General features: G+C 39.3%; 1 protein-coding gene across 3 annotated transcripts in view; it reads left to right on the plus strand.

Moving 5' to 3' along the window:
- The first annotated feature begins 274 nt into the window (after positions 1 to 274).
- Positions 275 to 17,807, plus strand: part of uggt1 (UDP-glucose glycoprotein glucosyltransferase 1) — a 32,403-nt gene continuing 14,870 nt past the window's right edge. For 2 of the 3 annotated variants that reach the window (XM_005934337.3, XM_005934339.3), the window contains exons 1-18: positions 275 to 369; positions 4,540 to 4,678; positions 4,948 to 5,027; positions 5,723 to 5,853; positions 5,953 to 6,065; positions 6,147 to 6,321; positions 7,101 to 7,197; positions 7,305 to 7,383; positions 7,637 to 7,737; positions 9,786 to 9,885; positions 10,011 to 10,071; positions 12,327 to 12,418; positions 13,075 to 13,225; positions 13,520 to 13,639; positions 13,727 to 13,812; positions 14,177 to 14,312; positions 16,047 to 16,178; positions 17,158 to 17,322. In XM_005934337.3, the coding sequence (XP_005934399.1) occupies positions 339 to 369; positions 4,540 to 4,678; positions 4,948 to 5,027; positions 5,723 to 5,853; positions 5,953 to 6,065; positions 6,147 to 6,321; positions 7,101 to 7,197; positions 7,305 to 7,383; positions 7,637 to 7,737; positions 9,786 to 9,885; positions 10,011 to 10,071; positions 12,327 to 12,418; positions 13,075 to 13,225; positions 13,520 to 13,639; positions 13,727 to 13,812; positions 14,177 to 14,312; positions 16,047 to 16,178; positions 17,158 to 17,322 (1,989 nt within the window). In that variant the 5' untranslated portion in view covers positions 275 to 338. The remainder of the gene's footprint in view (positions 370 to 4,539; positions 4,679 to 4,947; positions 5,028 to 5,722; positions 5,854 to 5,952; positions 6,066 to 6,146; positions 6,322 to 7,100; positions 7,198 to 7,304; positions 7,384 to 7,636; positions 7,738 to 9,785; positions 9,886 to 10,010; positions 10,072 to 12,326; positions 12,419 to 13,074; positions 13,226 to 13,519; positions 13,640 to 13,726; positions 13,813 to 14,176; positions 14,313 to 16,046; positions 16,179 to 17,157; positions 17,323 to 17,807) is intronic. The other variant, XM_005934338.3, reaches the window with a different exon arrangement.

Consider the following 17,807-nt stretch of genomic DNA (forward strand, 5'->3'; position numbering starts at 1 on the left):
TGGTTTTAATAATACGGCTTATTAAATTATGTATTTTCTGCTTCTCACTTCTTACACTTTTAAAAAATAATGTCCTTTCACATAGTTTACTTAAATCAGGAAAATAATTTTAGGCAACAACACTAACAACAACAATAATAATAAATATAAAAAGAAAAAGGATTTTGACAGTCTTTGTTTTTAATTAGTGAATTAATTATCAGCGAAATTTGCAGTTCACCGTCTAAGGCACGTCTTATTAGTTAATCATTTATTGCTGAGAGGTTCAGTAATTTTGAACAGGCAACATTGTGGTTGCCTAATGAGCCTGTCAGGACCCGCCCACTCCACAGCGGATCATGAATTCAGGAAGCTACCGAGCCGGCTTCGGTGAGACTAAATCATTAATTTTCTGTGTTGTGGAGCTTCATACGCTTGTAGCTAAGGCTGTTTATTGTCTTTTCAACAGAATTTGACAATTTGTGCGTGTAAGTAAACAAAAACAGGTGCAATCGGGCAGTTTTGCTTTTGTGCGGGAGGCGTTAGCTAGCATTAATTTCAGGTAGCGCTAGCTCGCCGTGAGTTTTCCGGCTTTGAATGGGCTCTGAAGAGTAAATACAGCAGACATTAGAGCTGGTTAAACCAGTAAAATTTGAACGTGTGAGGTGTTTGTTACAATTAGCAGTTAACTCGTGATTACAGCTATTATGACAGCTCTGAGGGTTGTCATTGAGACAGCCCGGATGTCCAAACTGTGCACTCATTGGACGGATGAGCCACGCTGAACTCTCCCATTGGATAGAAATGATGGCACGTTTTGTTTACAGCCTCAGCATCCTGCTCTGCTGTAATTAAGCGTAACACTATTCAAGAAATCTGTAACGTTATGATATGGCGATGAAGGGTTCATGCATTTCCCCCTCGTCAGTTTGTCTCTTCTTTTTGTCCTCTCAGACCTTATATCTTAAGAGTTATTTAGAGTTTGACTTGCTGGTCACCCAGGTGTCTTTCAATGAAGTGTAGTGTACCCAGCGGATTATACATAACCACTGGTTCACTACCCATTGGTTGTTTTGTGGTAGGGTATTTGAACTCGCCCTTTTGGCCCAGAAAACACACTGGCCCCTTCTAACAGGCAGAGTATCATTATTGACCATAGCAAGATAACTTCCAACTACTGTGATATTGGATTAGTTACAGCAACACCACCAGCCTGAACCACTGATAGGATGCAGAATTGGTCCATTCTTTCACTGTGTACCTTCTGCTGTAGCCAGCCTGCTTTAAAGTTTGATGTTTTGTGCATTCAGGGATGCTCTTCTGCATACATTGGTTACAACCAGTGGTAATTTGTGTCTTATTCCCTTTCTTCCTCATTTCTGCCATCAGAATGGGAAAGAACTTTACATGCCTATATTAATTGAGTTTCTGTCATGTGATTGGCTTATTAGATATTTGTGTTTAAAAGCAGTTGAACAGCTGTAAAGATGAAGTGGCAGGACACATTTACATTTACTGGTGCTGGCTTTTGTCATTATATATTTATAGTCTATTCTTTGGAGATCTCTATCACCAGTTCCTGTAATAATGTCTCTGACTGAAGTAGGCAGCACTCGATTGATCAATTTTGTGTGGAAGAAGAGTGAAATGATACTTGATAGTATCAGGCTATATGTGAACATGCACAGAGCCTGAGGCGAAAGGTCTAGGTTAGTAGACAAAGCTGATAACTGCTGTTTTGATACCTGTTAATTCTGACCAGGTTTTTAGAGTTTATTGAGCCAGGTAACACAAAGAAACAAGGTTACTGGTGCATCCTCTTTAGGCCTTTAAAGGCTCTAAGGCTTTTTTTAAAGCCTTTCTAAATACTGAACTCCTAAAAAAATATTTCTAAAATGCAACAATATGGAAAACCTGGCATCATACCGATGTTTAAATTTGACAGATGATCCTGATACCAGCATTAATTATTTATTTCATTAATTTTTCATTGCTGTTTATTTGTCTTTGTTGAGCTCTGATCCAGGGCAAAAATTGATCAGACACAAAAAAAGTAAACCTCAGCCACCACCTTTGGTAAATGTTATTTTGTTTCCACACGGTAATCGGCAAGGTCTGACATTGCTGTGTGGTTAATAGCTGTGCATCCCAAAAGCAAGAAGAAAAATTGTCATATTAACATACGATAAAATATAACTAATATAACTTTTACAATCGTGAATAGGAAGCATTGTGTTATGTTATTTGCAGCTAAACTTGCACAGGTAAATGATTCTGCATAATATGAGGAATAAAATGTTTAAAAATCCAGCTTTGTTTAGATTAATTACAGTTTTTTTCCCATGAAGTGATAAATAATGACCAGGTGTTTCTTTTCTTTAATATTTAATTTATGTGTATTCTTGTATAATTGCTAAGTAGTCAAACATGTAGAATCAGTTGCACAGCTTGAGGAGATGATCTGGTACCTTGCTTTAGGTGAACACTTCACAACCGTGTTTGAATTTCTTAGCAAATTATCAGTATCCTACTGTGCTTGGCAAGCCTTATGTTGTCGGCAGCACTGCTGAAGGCGGTATCACGATGTTAATAAGGAGTCTTAAGAATATTTTCTGACACTACACTTGTTGAAGCAGCGCAATGTGTCCTACTATTAAGATGATTATAAAGTCTAGACCACATAATCATACATATGTGTAAAACAATAATATTAATTTTGTTTATTTTAATTTTAAATGACTAACTTGGAACCATTTATTGTTTGAGCAGACTTTTTATTTAATAACAGGATTTGATCAGATCTCAATATTATTCAGTGGAAAGCTGATAAAAGCCTGTTATGCACACCCTGTGGCACTGAATAATGGATCGTTCAGTGCCGTCAGAAATTAGAGTTCACCCACCATACTGTGGTCTTACAAATACATACAAAGGCAAAAACAACGCTCATTTTGTCCATTAAAATATAAGAATTGTTTGTCCTTGCTAGTGAAACAGTTTTGCGTGTAGTTTAGTTAACAGGCTAACATAAAAAGACCGCAAAGGAAGAACTAACTCCTTCCATCTATTTATTTTGTTGTCTGTTTATCGGAGCCGGGTTGCGGGCGCAGCAGCCTGAGCAGAGAAACCCAGACTTCCTCCTATCCAGGCCACCTCCTCCAGCTTATCTGGGAGAACACCGTGGCCTTCCTAGGGCTGCTGAGAGATATAGTTGCCCCAGTGTGTCCCGAGACTACCGCACGGCCTCCTCCTGGTAGGACATACCCACCTCACCCAGGAGGCTTCCTAATCAGATGCCCAACCCATCTCAACTGGCACTTTTCAATGTGGAGGAGCAGTGGCTTTACTCTGAGACCCTCTCAATTGACTAAAATCTTTACCCTGTCTCTAAGAGCAGTCCCAGCCGCCCTTCTGAGGGAGCTCATTTCTCCCGCTTGCATCCACCATCTCATCCTTTTGCTTGTGACCAATAAACGAGTGAGGTGGGGACTTAAATCGACCTTGCTCAGGAAGGCTAACTTTATTTTTGTCATATTGCTGTGCAATATAAATACAATAAAATCAACCAATTATGTTAAAATCAGTGCCCTTACAGCCACTGAATATTTGGTGTTTAATTAAGGTGAAATCCAAATATAAGTTGCTAAAAATAATATCATTTGGAAATGTTGTTTGCAAGAACTCATGAGAGCATAAATGAAATTATATGATAAGCAAAAATGTGTAAAAATGGCAACATGTGTTTTCTATTTAAGCGCTGTTGCTCTTTCTTCAGAGGTCTCTTTGAAACATTTCCTTGTTTCAGGAGCTTTTACTCTGAGTTGAGATGTTGTATCCTACGGAGGGTCTTTTGAAGCAAATTCTAGGTAAAAAAAAAAAAGCACCACGGTACAAAGGTTAGAACTGCACATAGACGGCCTCATTTGATCTCTGTGTTCCCTAAGTCCATATGGCCCCATCCATGAAGAAAACCAAGGTTTAAATATGTTCAATTCAAAGGTCATCTTTAGTATATAAAAGTGTCAGCAAACAGTAGCACCAACGCATTAGGACAGAGTGTAAGCAACTAAATGTTATTAATATACAATTAATAATATATGTTGGTTATACACAGTAGTTGTAGTATGTTATATCTGTATGTTTTTATTTGAGAGATAATTAACTGCATTCTTGGAAATCTGCATAAACAGAGCTGAATTTGTTAAAGGAAATGATTTATTGTTATTAAAGGTTTGACAGTGGCTACATATTGTGTTGTATTTCCGTTTCCATGTTTTTATTGTCTTCATCTATCAATGGCATCTTTGTGGTCACTGAGCTTGTAGTTTGTTAGGATCTGCCTCTGTGTTTTATCTCTGTTGGCAGTGAGATGTTCAGCCAATTCGTACAGAGCCAGATAACATTATAATCTACTTTGGTGGCTGAGTGGGCTCCGTTCTTCACTACCGCATAGCACAATGGGCGGGATGATACTATCATTCACACTGTTTATTTTGAGCTCGACTTTAACAGCAATGTGGAAATCTTTAGCCTCACTTCCCAACTCTTCTGTTCCCTCGGGTGTAGGCTTGAGGATGTGGCTTCTGTGGATCGTGCTGCTCTCGCTGCTCTCTGTCGCATCTGGGGGTGCGGACTCAAAGGCTGTCACAACCACTCTTACAACCAAATGGGCTGATACACCGCTGCTGCTGGAGGCCAGGTATGACACTGCACTGCTCAAAGGGAGCAGCACTTTGGCTGCATTACATATAAATTACATTTCAAAAGGAGATAATAGATAAATCAGTGTTCTGAGGTCATTCATGTGACTGTCCTCTAAGTGAGTTTAAACTACGCTTCTGTCTCACTGATATGTCCTTGAGGAAGACTGTGAATAATTAAGGGCTTTAGGTGTTGTGCTGTTTGCAGTAGCTGACACTATGCATTTCCAGCTTATGAGACCGCCACTTTCATATTCTCCTTCCCCAGTGAGTTCATGGCAGAGGAGAGCCAGGAGAAGTTCTGGGACTTTGTAGAGGCCAATCAAAACATAGAAGGAGAGCATGACGGTAAAGTAAAACTTTGGACTCTGTGGACAAGATTTCACTTTTAGTTTCTGTGCTGTGAGCAGCTGAATTTATGATGTCTATGCAGCATCTTGGCAGTAATTGCATTGTCGGGGTTTTAGCCACATACTCGTTGGAGCAATAACACAATAAAAAGTGTATCTCAGTTAGACCAGAACTGCTGTAACACAATTTCAAGGGGACCTATTATGCTTTTCCTTATTCTCTTTATTATATATACTGTACCAGTGGTGGTTACTCATATTAAATTTGGTCAGATTTTCCGATATTGAGGTCAGCGCTTGTGCAAGTAATCCCAGTGAAAACCCAGGCTTCAGATTGCTCTGAACACAGTTTTTTCTCCTTTTTTTGATTATGGCACCTTATGTTGTAAGTGAGAACAGATATTCTCTCAGCACAGCAGCCCCGTCCACCTGCTGTTCAGACCTTCCGTTTGTGAGGCCCAGCGAATTAGAAGAAAGTTTGCTTGCAGGGAACGTGACCCTGAAGCGAGATAAGATCTGTGGTTATTGCTTCACAGCCCAGTGTAACATAAAAAAGGATTATTCTGAATTGTGAATTCTGCAAAGCTATTTAATATAGATTACAGTAATTAAATATGAAGGGTAATAGGTCCTCTAGGGAGGGGCGAGACCACACCGAAATCTTACGTGTGCACATTTGCTGTCCCCACACAGACACAGATCAGGCCTACTATGATCTGATCATGAAGAGAGCCAGTGCCTTGCTCAGCTCCGTCCAGTTAAACATGCTGAAGTTCGCACTCTCACTGAGAGCTTACTCTGCAACAGTACACTCCTTCCAACAGGTAACAGCAGGGCAATTTAAAGCTGTTTTGAAGGCTTGAGCATACATGTGAGTAGGATGATATTAGTACTGATTATGCTTTTTGGGTGTATATTTTTAGATAGCGTCCACTGAGCCTCCTCCTTCTGGCTGCTCAGCTTTTTTGAGCATCCACGGAGAGAAGACCTGTGATGCAGAGAAGTTAGAGGCACTCCTAAAAAGTGCACCTCAAAGGTAAAAAAAAAGTCACATACATCTAAAGCAAAAGGATTACGAATTATATTATTAAGATTAAATTTTTTTTCTCTCTTCCAGGACAAAGCCATATCTTTTTAAAGGTGATCATAAATACCCAGGTTCAAATCCAGATGCTCCTGTTGTGATTCTTTACGCCCAGTTTGGGACGGCAGATTTCCAGAAGCTTCACCAAGTCATTCTGTCCAAAGTTAATGAAGGCTCGGTGACCTACGTGCTTCGCCACTACCTGCCTGTAAGAATTGCTTTACTTCTAATATAATTGAAATGAGAAGATCACATTAGATAGTTTGAGATTGAGCGTATTTAGGTCACTACTATGTGAAATTATCAATAAAGCAAATGTTTTCCATGTCAGGAATAGTTTTATAAGTGTAAGTTGGTTTATAGTCATGTGGTGAAATCCCAAAGTTACTTTGGGCTCCCGTGTTTTATCCTCGTCTTACAAAAAAAAATCTGCAGTTTAAGACGGTCCTCATTTACACCTGGGATGAAAAGAGCTTCTCCAGTTCCTCATGCTAGACTGCAAGTTTCTCAAGTTGGATTACTTTCCCCTCACATGCAAATCCATTTGATAGTGTTTTTCTTTTTTTCCTCCCCCTGATTATGCTAAATTATTCTCACCATCTGTCTTTCAGGCAGGAAGTCCTGGGCACTAGAAAGGCTGTAACATTTAACTCTTACTCTATGCATATAGCTCTGGGGCCAGACCAGGGACAGTTAGTGGCTTAAGTACTTAGCAAGCTGGTTGTCTGCACATGGAAGATAGTCAGCAAGCACATGCATTTATAATGTGAGTGGGATTTATTTTTTTTACAAGTGGGAACACAAGAACGTTCACAGAGCTTTTTACATTAAGAAAAAAAATTTTTTTTTTGTTTTGTCATCAGGTTAGCATAACTGTGTCTTTTAATCTGTTTGCAAATGCAATTAATTGCAATTAAGCGTTTTCTGTGTGTGACACAATTATAAGCATGTGATGTCCCATCTTTTCTTATTTTTCTTCTTCTGCAGAAGTCAAGAGGAAAGAAGGTGTATCTGTCCGGGTATGGAGTGGAGCTGGCCATCAAAAGCCAGGAGTACAAAGCAAAGGATGACACACAAGTCCAAGGTGTACATACTCACACGAAGACACACAGTCGATACACACATGCCCACAGTGTTGTAATCCCAGAGGAGTCCTGACTTGAAAATCGAGTTAATTGATTGTGGTTTCAGGGGCGGAGGTGAATGCTACAATGATCGGAGAGAATGATCCAGTGGATGAGGTTCAGGGATTCCTTTTTGGCAAACTCAAGTGAGTGACTCTGTGTCAGCCTATGATAAAAATTCAAAGCTTGGATTAGGTCCAGGAATTGCACCACACTCTCTCAGCCAAGCCTTTCTTTTTTTTTTTTTTCTTTTTTTTTCCTCCTGTCTTGAAGCACCGACCACATCTGTGCTCAACTAACCAGAAATAATCAAATCAATCTGTGAATCCAACAACTTTTTCTTAATTAGCACTTAAGTCATTTAACAGATGCATGCATTCTGTCCATCTTTCTCACTAGGACCCTCTACCCGGAGCTCAAGGAACAGCTTAAAGAATTGAGGAAGCATTTAGTTGAAAGCACCAACGAGATGGCACCTCTGAAAGTCTGGCAAATGCAAGGTGGGCCTCTTTCCAAATTTAATTGTCTTATTTCAGACATCAGCAGATTTTTCTGTGTTTGCAGTTTCCTTCTGAGTGATTGGTTTTGACAATATGAACAGGCTCTGTAAGGAAGTATCTGTTTCTGGTATTACACGTGTAAATAAATAATGATACAGCACAATGAAACAAACTTGTCAAAACTGACCGAGTCAACATCTTGACAGGCTAGCAGAAAATAAACTGTGAGGCCCTCTTAATCTACAGATAAAACCTGTGGGCATTGCTCCTGTGACTTAATTTTTCAGAGAATCAATTTTATGATCCTGCAAATATACCTGCAGGACTTGAACTTCGTTCTCTATCTATTACTTCCATAGCTATGGCTGACAAAGACAATTATCCGATGGGAAAAATCCCATGTCCTCATACCCATTAAATTCAAATCAATTGTTAGCTGACCCAGAGCGTCCTCTGACGTTCTTACAATTTCACAGAAATATCTCGTTACACAATCATTTTAAAGATACCCTCCTTACTCCACAAATGGGGAAAAAAAAAGATCATTTCAAGGTTTTTTGTTTTTTTCTAGCACAGAATGGGCCTTTGGGGAGTGACTACAGACAGCAGAAAACATAATCGCCGCCTACAGTAAAAGCAGTCAGCCTGTGCTTCCTAGAAGCCCGTGTCTTTTCTGGGATTTCCTAACATGTGTTAAATAGAAAAAATGCCCAATATGCTTAACTATTACCAACTAGTTGGTAGTAGTTTTCATTTTTGGTAGAGGACTGGTTAATGCGAGTCAAACAGGTGGACCAAGAAATGGGTCCACCTCAAAACAGTATTATATGAGAGAAAATAAACTGTATCTGTATTATCACATGCTAGCACCGTACATATACTGTATTTGTTTAAAGCATCTGTTAACCATGGGAGTTTCCTGAACTATTAGAAAGTTAAAAACGCTTTCCTATTCTCTGTCTCAACAACCCTTTGATCAGGAATAAATGAAAATAAATTAACATTGGCTTCTCCAGTTGTCTTCTGTTGCTTTAACCATGATGTCATTCCACCTGTAAATCTGTATCGATCTCTGATCTACGACTGCAATCGATCACTGTCCTCTTGATGCGTTTGAGCCATAATACCTTGAAGACATGAAAGCTTTGTCTGCAGCAATATAAAAGCATTGATTAAGATGACATCATATATTGATTAACAGTTCAAACTCACTCTCACAGATGCAATCACATATACTTTTAAATTTTGTCATTTTCTTTTTGATGTTATCGAGCAAATAAAAAATTATATTGGCTCCAGCTCATCTGTTATGTTTATGTTTCTTAAAGAAAACGCTTCCATATGTAAAAGGTCAGCCTATCAGTAGGTGTAATCAGGATGTGAGCGTTCGGCTGCTTTTATATTTGGCGAATAAAGGCTCCGAGGAGATGAGGAGGTTGAACTCGACTGTCAGACTGTCATGTGGGCGTCTGTCTTTATCTCCTAACCCTGTGGGGCTCATTAGCTCAGCCTGTTTACAAAGAGAGGGAGACCTCCAGAGGCTAATAATCACACAGACTACAACACCATTACAGAGATGCTCACTGCATTGAAATAATCCTCACTGCTCTCTTCCCTCCTTGCACACCAAAGCTCCATACACCCCTTTATCTTTTCCACACTTACAAATTAACGAGATAAGTATATCTGCGTTTATATCAATTTAAGGTGGCGAACATCATAAACATTATTCCTGCTCAACACAAACATTTCAGCATCGACACTTTAATGTGAATCGTAATTTGCCCATATGAAATGTCTGTGTTGTACAGAGCTGCAAGCATATAGCCTTAGTCCTTTTAAATAATCAAGAGTAAGTTAACGATCTTTGAAGCAGCCCTTGTCTTTGTTTTATGTCTAAGTGCTCACATGTCTTCTAATTATGATCATTGTTTCTTTTTTCTTCTTCTCCTGTGTTTCCTGTTCTTCTTACTAATTTTTCCACTCATCTCTTTCCCATTCTGACCCTCGTCGCCTGCCTGAACATCCACCCACCTTCTCTTTTACAGATCTGAGTTTCCAGACAGCTGCTCGCATTCTTGCTGCTCCTGCTGTTGATGCCCTCAATGTTATGAAAGACCTCAGTCAGAATTTTCCCACCAAGGCCAGGTAGAGGAGAAACGAAAACACACACAGACACACACACATGAGCAGTAACTACAATAAGAAGCTTGGTTTGTGTAGATTTTGGATAGTCAGCAGTTTCACAGTTCAGTCTTCCTTTTCTCTCCCAGGTCAATCACTAAAACTGTGGTCAACTCGGAGATCCGTAAAGAGATTGGCGAGAATCAAAAGGTACATGTTTGATCATCTTCTATTTTTTCCCACTTGTTTTTCCCCTTTTGTAACACAATGAAAACATTTCTGCTTTTGGTTAAAGATGAAAATGAACCCTTTAGTCTCTTTCACTTTCTTTTAACTTCATGAATGCAGTTAATAGGCCTTCATGTGCTTGTTAGACTAACACTAAATGACTTGATCATTTCAGGTATTTTCAGGTTTAGAAACCACATGTAATTGTTACAACATGAATTAAGCTGACTTAATTTATGCAACATTACCTCCGATCCCAACCTCAACACGATGTGTCAGTGTCTTTAGTCTTTATATTCCTCTCTCTGATGTCATACGTCTTTGCTGTGTGACTTGGGGAAAAAACAATACTGATGTCACATAAAAATCTCATTAGGACACAAGCTTTTCTTGTCTTCTTGCAAAGACCGGATGACGAGGCTGTTACAAGGCTCTTTTTTTTGTTTTGTTTTTTTATTGACTCATCCAATCGAAGGACTGATAGGCTTATGTGATGGCAAAGCATCTGTTGTCCATACATATCTCCACAATTCACAAGAATTGGTGCAAGATGAAGGTCATATTCGTTTTCACAAGATCTGCTGCTTCTTTAAAGAATATTCGTGTGATTTTAGTGGAACAAGATTAATTTGTCCCCCTTATGGCTGTTTGTGATCCTCCCTGACTTCTCGGTGGATTTTACCAGTTACAACAAAACCTAGACCTTTCATTAAGAACTTTACATTTTACAATAACCTGTGAATTCTGGTGGATCATAAGCTGCTACATCATTGATATTCTGGTTCCTTCTTTTGTGCCTCCAAGACCTTTTCGTTGGCATAAAGTGAGTTCTTTTCATATCCATCAGAAATTTTTTATTCTTTGGGCTTCCCTGGAGTAGCTTTGTATGCTTCACAGTTCAAAATAACCTTTATAAATCTTATAGTGGGCGTTGGTGCAGCTGCTCAGTTCATCCGCTGTCTGAAAGACGTCGCTTTAGCTCCTTCCCCTATAGATTTGCTCCCCTTTTAAGCAGTATTTCTTGTGATTGGCTGCCCCTCACAAAGTGAGAGTAAAAAAAACTCTAAAATTGAGTTTTGATCAGCCTGAATCATTAACTTTTAGCTCAGCAGTTCAGTGGCTAAGACTAAATCATCTGCTTTCAAACTGCTCGATTTCATCATCTGTCCTATGTTTGTCTTTCCATTATCGAGGATCCTTATTCTTTTAATCTTGCAGACTGTGTCCTCTAGTGGTTAGGGATAATTTAGCTTTAGCTGTTTACCAATTTAATCCACTAAAGAGGACGAACCGAGACATACAGCATTATTGCAAACATCCACAATCAAGTAGCTTTTGTCTCTCAAAATGAAACTGCCCCTCCTGGTTTTGTTTTACCTTTTACTTTGTGATCAATTGTAAACATCATCTGATTTGAAAGCATTCAGTTTTTGACAATGTGTGTTTTGGTTCGCCTGTTAGTGGAATAGGCACTCACCCCTTCTTCTTGTCAGTGTTTTCTCTCTCTCCTTTGCTTGGTCTCCTCTCCTGAAGCTGTGCTCACATTATCTTGGTGTGCAGACAGGAGTTCGGGCTGATGGTGGGGCTGAGCAGACAAACGTCCTAATTACTGAATCGGTGATTCATTCAGCAGGCGCGCAGAGTCCTACAGCGAGAAATGATTATTGATTGAAGTAGTTTGGACACGTGCACTTGCTCGCACACAGACACGTCTTTGTCTTTCTCTCACACACAGGCATGCATCCACACACTCACACAATTTAAGTGGGATGAACAATATTTGTGTTAATCATGTCTTGTTGTAATTGCAATGTCTGGAGTATGATTAATCTGATGTCTTTGTCTTTCTGTAATGAGATTTGACTGTGCCAGAACGACTTTGAGCTTTCTTTTTGCCTGTGCAGACGCACAAACACACATGCGGGTCTCTTCTCATAGACATATTCACACACATTTACACACCCCTTCTTTGATAATTAGATTTGTTTAGTGTGGGGTTTAATTGCTCTAAACAGGCTGATTTTGAACAGAGTTGTCAGTGCTTGTTTAGAGCTGTCAACGTGACTCGTTGTGGCTTTGTGTTGACTGTTGCCTCTAGTTTTACAGTATAATTGACTACATGATGGCTGGTTTTGATGTTGTTTGCCTCACAGCGTGGTGATCTGCTCAGCTGGTGTTGAATGGGGAGCTTGACACAAACAGGATATTTAGTCATATTGACGTTTCTCTTTCCATAGTTTTTCAAAGGAACTCTGGGGTTGCAGCCCGGGGATTCAGCGCTGTTCATCAACGGGCTGCATATAGATTTGGACGCACAGGACATCTTCAGGTACACACAAAAAGCCATATTTTGAGCATCTAATTTGCAGTAATTACAGCACAGAAATGCATCTGTGTTGCTTTAACCTTTTGCAAATGAAAGTATATAATCAGTCAAGCTACGGTCTTGACTGATTATATACTTTAACAATTGTTTAGAACAAAATGTAAAGTAAAATTAAATTAAAGATTTTTGTGTGTGTGCGTGTGTTTGGGCTCTTAAGACCTGGGAATGTTAAGACAACTGGGCCTAAAATCGGGCATGAAAAGATTTGAATGATAGTCACAGAAGCAGCAAATGCTTCCATATGGAAAACTGTACCCAAGTGATATTCTTGGGTTTACTGGAATATTCAAAAATTAGTTCTTGTATTAGGTATTAATAGGTTGTGCTCAACCAATCGATAAAATAAGTTGAGAGTGAGACTGTATAATAACGGAGATTGTTGCTTTTTCTTTGTCATGTTTTTAAAATCTGATTTCACATTCACATCTTACCTGCTGTTTAATGATTTAAATAAGCCAGATCAAAACTGAAAATAATGAGCTCTACTTATACATCTCTTTCAGATAATAAGGCAGTCTAGATGCTACGCTCAAATTCTTGATTACAATACACACACACACTGCATCACTTAATTCGCCTCTGTCCTTTGCTACCTGCAGTGTGTTTGAAGTTCTGCGCAGCGAGGCCCGGGTGATGGAGGGTCTGCGCTCCCTGCTAATCGAGACACCTTTTATTCACGACATCCTGAAGCTCAACGTCCAGCCCTCCGACTCTGACTACGCCGTCGACATCCGCAGCCCGGCCATCAGTGTAAGAGTGTCCGTGTTCACACACATCCCTAATAACTAACTGTTGAATGCTGCAGCAAATGAGGGACTTAACCAAAATAAGCTTGGAAAGAAATGTGTTGTGTTTGGAAGATTTTTGTTGTGCAATCAAGTTTCTATTTGAGCAAATTTGGAGGCATTTCAAGCCCTCCAAAATTATCGTCCTGCTTTACTTTTTACTGCTAGCGGAAGGAATTTCTTGTTGGCTCTTGTCTGCTCATTCTTGTCTTTAAACTTAATTTAAACCATTTCCTCTTCACTGCATTCTCCTTTTTAGTGGATTAACAACTTGGAGACCGACTACAGGTACAGCTCATGGCCCTCCAACGTGCAGGAGCTGCTCAGACCAACTTTCCCTGGAGTCATCAGGCAGATCCGCAAGAACTTTCACAATCTGGTAAGAGTGCAGTTTATTAATCAGACCCCTGTGAATCCAAATAGGTCTGAAACTTTTCTGATGAATGCTAACACGCATCTGTTGCAGGTGATCATTCTGGATCCGACCCAGGAGAACACTGTAGAACTGCTGAGCGTCGCAGAGATGTTTTATGCTAATAATATACCCCTCAGGTTGGTGTTTCTGTCATCAAGATGCATACATTTTTTGGACATTTTCTTGGGAATTAATTATCAGCTTTTATGAATTTGAATACACAACATATCACTTTTTTATTGCTATACAGTAACCAGAAAACTAAAATAAATAAATAAAATAAAAGAGGAGCTGCAGAGCATTGGTAGTCAGTAGAAATGTGTAGTTAAAAATCCATTTTTAATTTAGGAGTTTTGTCAGGGATGTTTGGAAGACCTTTGATACCGTGCTGCATGTGGCATCTTGGGATGGTCAGTTTGTTTGAATACTGATGAAGCAGGCAGCACACGCTCTGCATTTTAACTGTTTTTGGAAGCTTACTTGCTCCGTGTTTGTGTTTAGGATCGGGCTGGTGTTTGTGGTGTCGGATGAAGACGACATAGATGGTATGCAAGATGCCGGTGTGGCACTCGTCCGAGCCTACAACTACATCACTGAAGAGGTGGACAGTCAGAATGCATTTGAAGCCGTCATGTCGGTGAGTCCATTGTTCACAGAAACTAGGAAGTGAAAAAGACCTTTGTAAGACTTTATCTAATCTGTGTCTCTGTTACTCTTTGCCTGATCCAAATAGTTAACGCATCCCTCCTATCAGGTGTCTTCCCCAAAAGCCTTAAAAACAGCAGTTATCAAACCAATATTAAAGAAAAAGAACCTAGACAGCACATTAATGCAAAACTACAGACCAATCTCTAATCTTCCATTTATCGTTAAACAGCTTTCTCACAATGAACACCCGCTTTGATATTTATCAGTCTGGTTTTCGTAGGCACCACAGCACCGAGACAGCCCTTGTCAAAGTGTTTAATGACATCCGTATAAATACTGACCATGGGAAATCCACAGTATTGGTACTACTGGACCTTAGTGCAGCGTTTGACACCGGTGATCATGATATATTACTGGAACGTCTAGAGAGCTGGGCCGGACTCTCTGGTACAGTACTCGACTGGTTCAAGTCCTACCTTAAGAATAGAAACATTGGCTATGTGTCAATTAGCCAATTTTCATCACAAAATATAGAAATCACATGCGGGGTCCCCCAGGGTTCCGTCCTAGGGCCCCTCTTATTTAGCATTTACATGCTCCCGTTAAGCCAGATTATAACCACCAATAATATTAACTACCACATTTATGCAGATGATACTCAACTTTATATCTCAATGTCACCAGGTGATGTTGAACCTATCCAAACTCTTAATAAATGCATTGAGCGAATTAACAACTAGATGTCTCATAATTTCCTTCAACTGAACAATAACAAAACTGACTTATCTTTGGACCCAAAAAAGATTGATTAAATATCAGTAATCAGCTCAAACTGGTCCAACTAGAAACTACCGACCAGGCCAGAAATTTAGGTGTAACAATGGACTCAGACCTGAACCTCCAGGGCCACATAAAAGTTATAACAAAGTCAGCCTTCTATCACCTGAGGAACATTTCTAGGATTAAAGGACTGATGACACAAGGAGACCTAGAAAAACTCATCCATGCATTTATCTCTAGCCACCTTGATTACTGTAACAGTATCGTCACAGGTTTACCCAAAAAATCAATCTGACAACTGCAGCTGATTCAGAACGCTGCTGCTCGTGTTCTCACTAGAACCAAGAAAATGGAGCACATTACTCCAGTTCTAAAGTCATTACACTGGCTCCCTGTAGCTCAGAGAATAGACTTTTTAAAGTGCTTTTATTAGTTTATAAGTCCTTGAATGGGTTAGCACCAGAATACATTAGGGATCTGCTATCATGGTACAAACCATCCAGATCAGTTAGGTCCTCCAGCTCTCGTTTATTGACCGTCCCTAGAACCAGAACTAAACATGGAGAAGCAGCTTTTAGTTTCTATGCTCCTCACATCTGGAATACTCTATCGGGAGAATGCAAATCTGCAGAGACACTGAACTCTTTTAAGTCTAAAATTAAAACTTACTTATTTAGACTTGCTTATGAGTAACTGATCCTATTATGGCTCTCTACTTGTTTGTTTTAATTTTTAATATAAATTATTGTCTTGATTATTGTTTTATTGTAAATGCTTTCTTGTAAATGTTTTCTTGTATTTTACTTTTATAGTGATTTATGCTTTATTTTTTGTTTTATTTTAATCATGTAAAGCACCTTGAATTGCCATGTGCTGAAAGTGTGCTATACAAATGAAATTGCCTTGCCCACTTGTTCATCCCGTTCTCTTCTCCCTCTTATAGATGTTTAACCGTGTGCCAGTTGGTGGTCGGCTGAGTGTCGGGGATGTAGTTAAAGTGCTGGAGAAGAAGTTTCCCTACGTCGAAGTCAGCAGTGTCCTCGGAGCCGACTCCAGCTATGACAGCAACAGGAAGGTGAGTCGAGCAGGATGTTTTTTCTGTTCATATTATTAATCTAAAATTACATTTTTATTAACACAGCAAATCTAAGTGTACAATTACAGTCAAAAGAGCTGTATGTAGTACCAGAATAAAAGGATAACTGAGCAACTCAAGAGTAGTTTGATAATTCATCAGTGGATGAATACTGGTCATTTTATTAGGTACACACATTAAACTGCTCACAAACACAAATATCTGAGCAGACAATCACACGGCACCAACTCAACTGAGCGTCAGAAATGGGAAGAAAGATTATTTTAAGTCACTCTGACTAAGGGATGTTTTTTGGTGGCAGAGGGACTGCTCTGAGTATTTCAGAAACTGCAGATTTATTCCGATTTTCCCCACGCAATCATCTCCGGAGTTTATAGAAAATGGTCTGAAAAAAGAGGAGAGAAAAAAAATCAGTGAGCATCAGGAGAAAAAACCCTTGTTGTAGTCAGAGGAGAATGGCCACACTGCTTCATGCTGATAGGAAGCCAACAGTAATTCAAATAACCACTGGCTACAACCAAGGTATACAGAAGAGCATTTCTGAATGCACATCATGTTAAACTTTGAAGCAGCAACCACAGAAGACCACACTGCGTCACACTCATGTCAGCTAAGAACAGGAATCTGACGTGGAGTATCTGTCGTCTGATGGCTGCTTCCAGTAGGATAAAATCATCTTAAAGTGGTTTCTTGAACATGAGAATGAGTTCACTGTACTCAGATGACCTTCAGTCATCAGATCTCAATCCAGTAGAGCACATTTGGGATGTGGTGGAATTGCAGCAACTGTACAATAGTATCATGTATTTAAGAGGTTTTTAGATGCAAGAATATTAAGTGTGATTTTGTTCTAAAAGAGAAATAGAACAGCCTTTTTAAAGTGGTCACCTAAAACTGACTGCAGAGCCGAATAATTAAGGGTTAACCAGATAACATTTCTTTCTTTCTTCCCTTTCAGGAAGGACGGGCATACTATGAGCAAACAGGAGTAGGCCCGCTGCCTGTGGTCATGTACAACGGGATACCTTACCAGCGTGAACAGCTGGACCCGGATGAACTGGAAACTGTCACCATGCAGAAAATCCTGGAGACCACCTCATTCTACCAAAGGGCCGTCTACCTGGTCAGTTACAATCACATTTACAATAAAAGCTCATTATCTGCCATATCATTATTTTATTAAGGGTTATTCTAAAATACAGGTTTTAGAGCATCAGTCACAGTTTCTAAAAAAAATCTGTTGCTGGACTTTAATTCAAAACAACCAATAATATATCTCAGTTTCATCTTTTGATATTTTGTATTTGTATTATTTTGAACAATATGCAGAAAACTGCATTTTGCATCTCAGCACAAATAGTTTGCCTTAATTTCACAAGCAAACTTCAAATCTATTCTAATTTTTATCAATAAAAATGTGTTGATGTTTTTTCTAAAAAGTACTTCATAAGATATATTTATTTGTCAGTCCTTTTTCTTTTAATTAGGTTTTTCTTTCTTGGACCTGCTACAAAATCTTAGTGTAAAATTAAAGGCAGAAGTTAAGCCACCATAAAGTAAACTTGCTAAAGTACACTGTCTGTCTTTGTAGTCATAAAACAAATTCTC

The sequence above is a fragment of the Haplochromis burtoni genome, unplaced genomic scaffold (assembly GCF_018398535.1).
Source record: "Haplochromis burtoni strain Fernald_Lab_line unplaced genomic scaffold, NCSU_Asbu1 Contig_89, whole genome shotgun sequence".
Taxonomy (NCBI): domain Eukaryota; kingdom Metazoa; phylum Chordata; class Actinopteri; order Cichliformes; family Cichlidae; genus Haplochromis; species Haplochromis burtoni.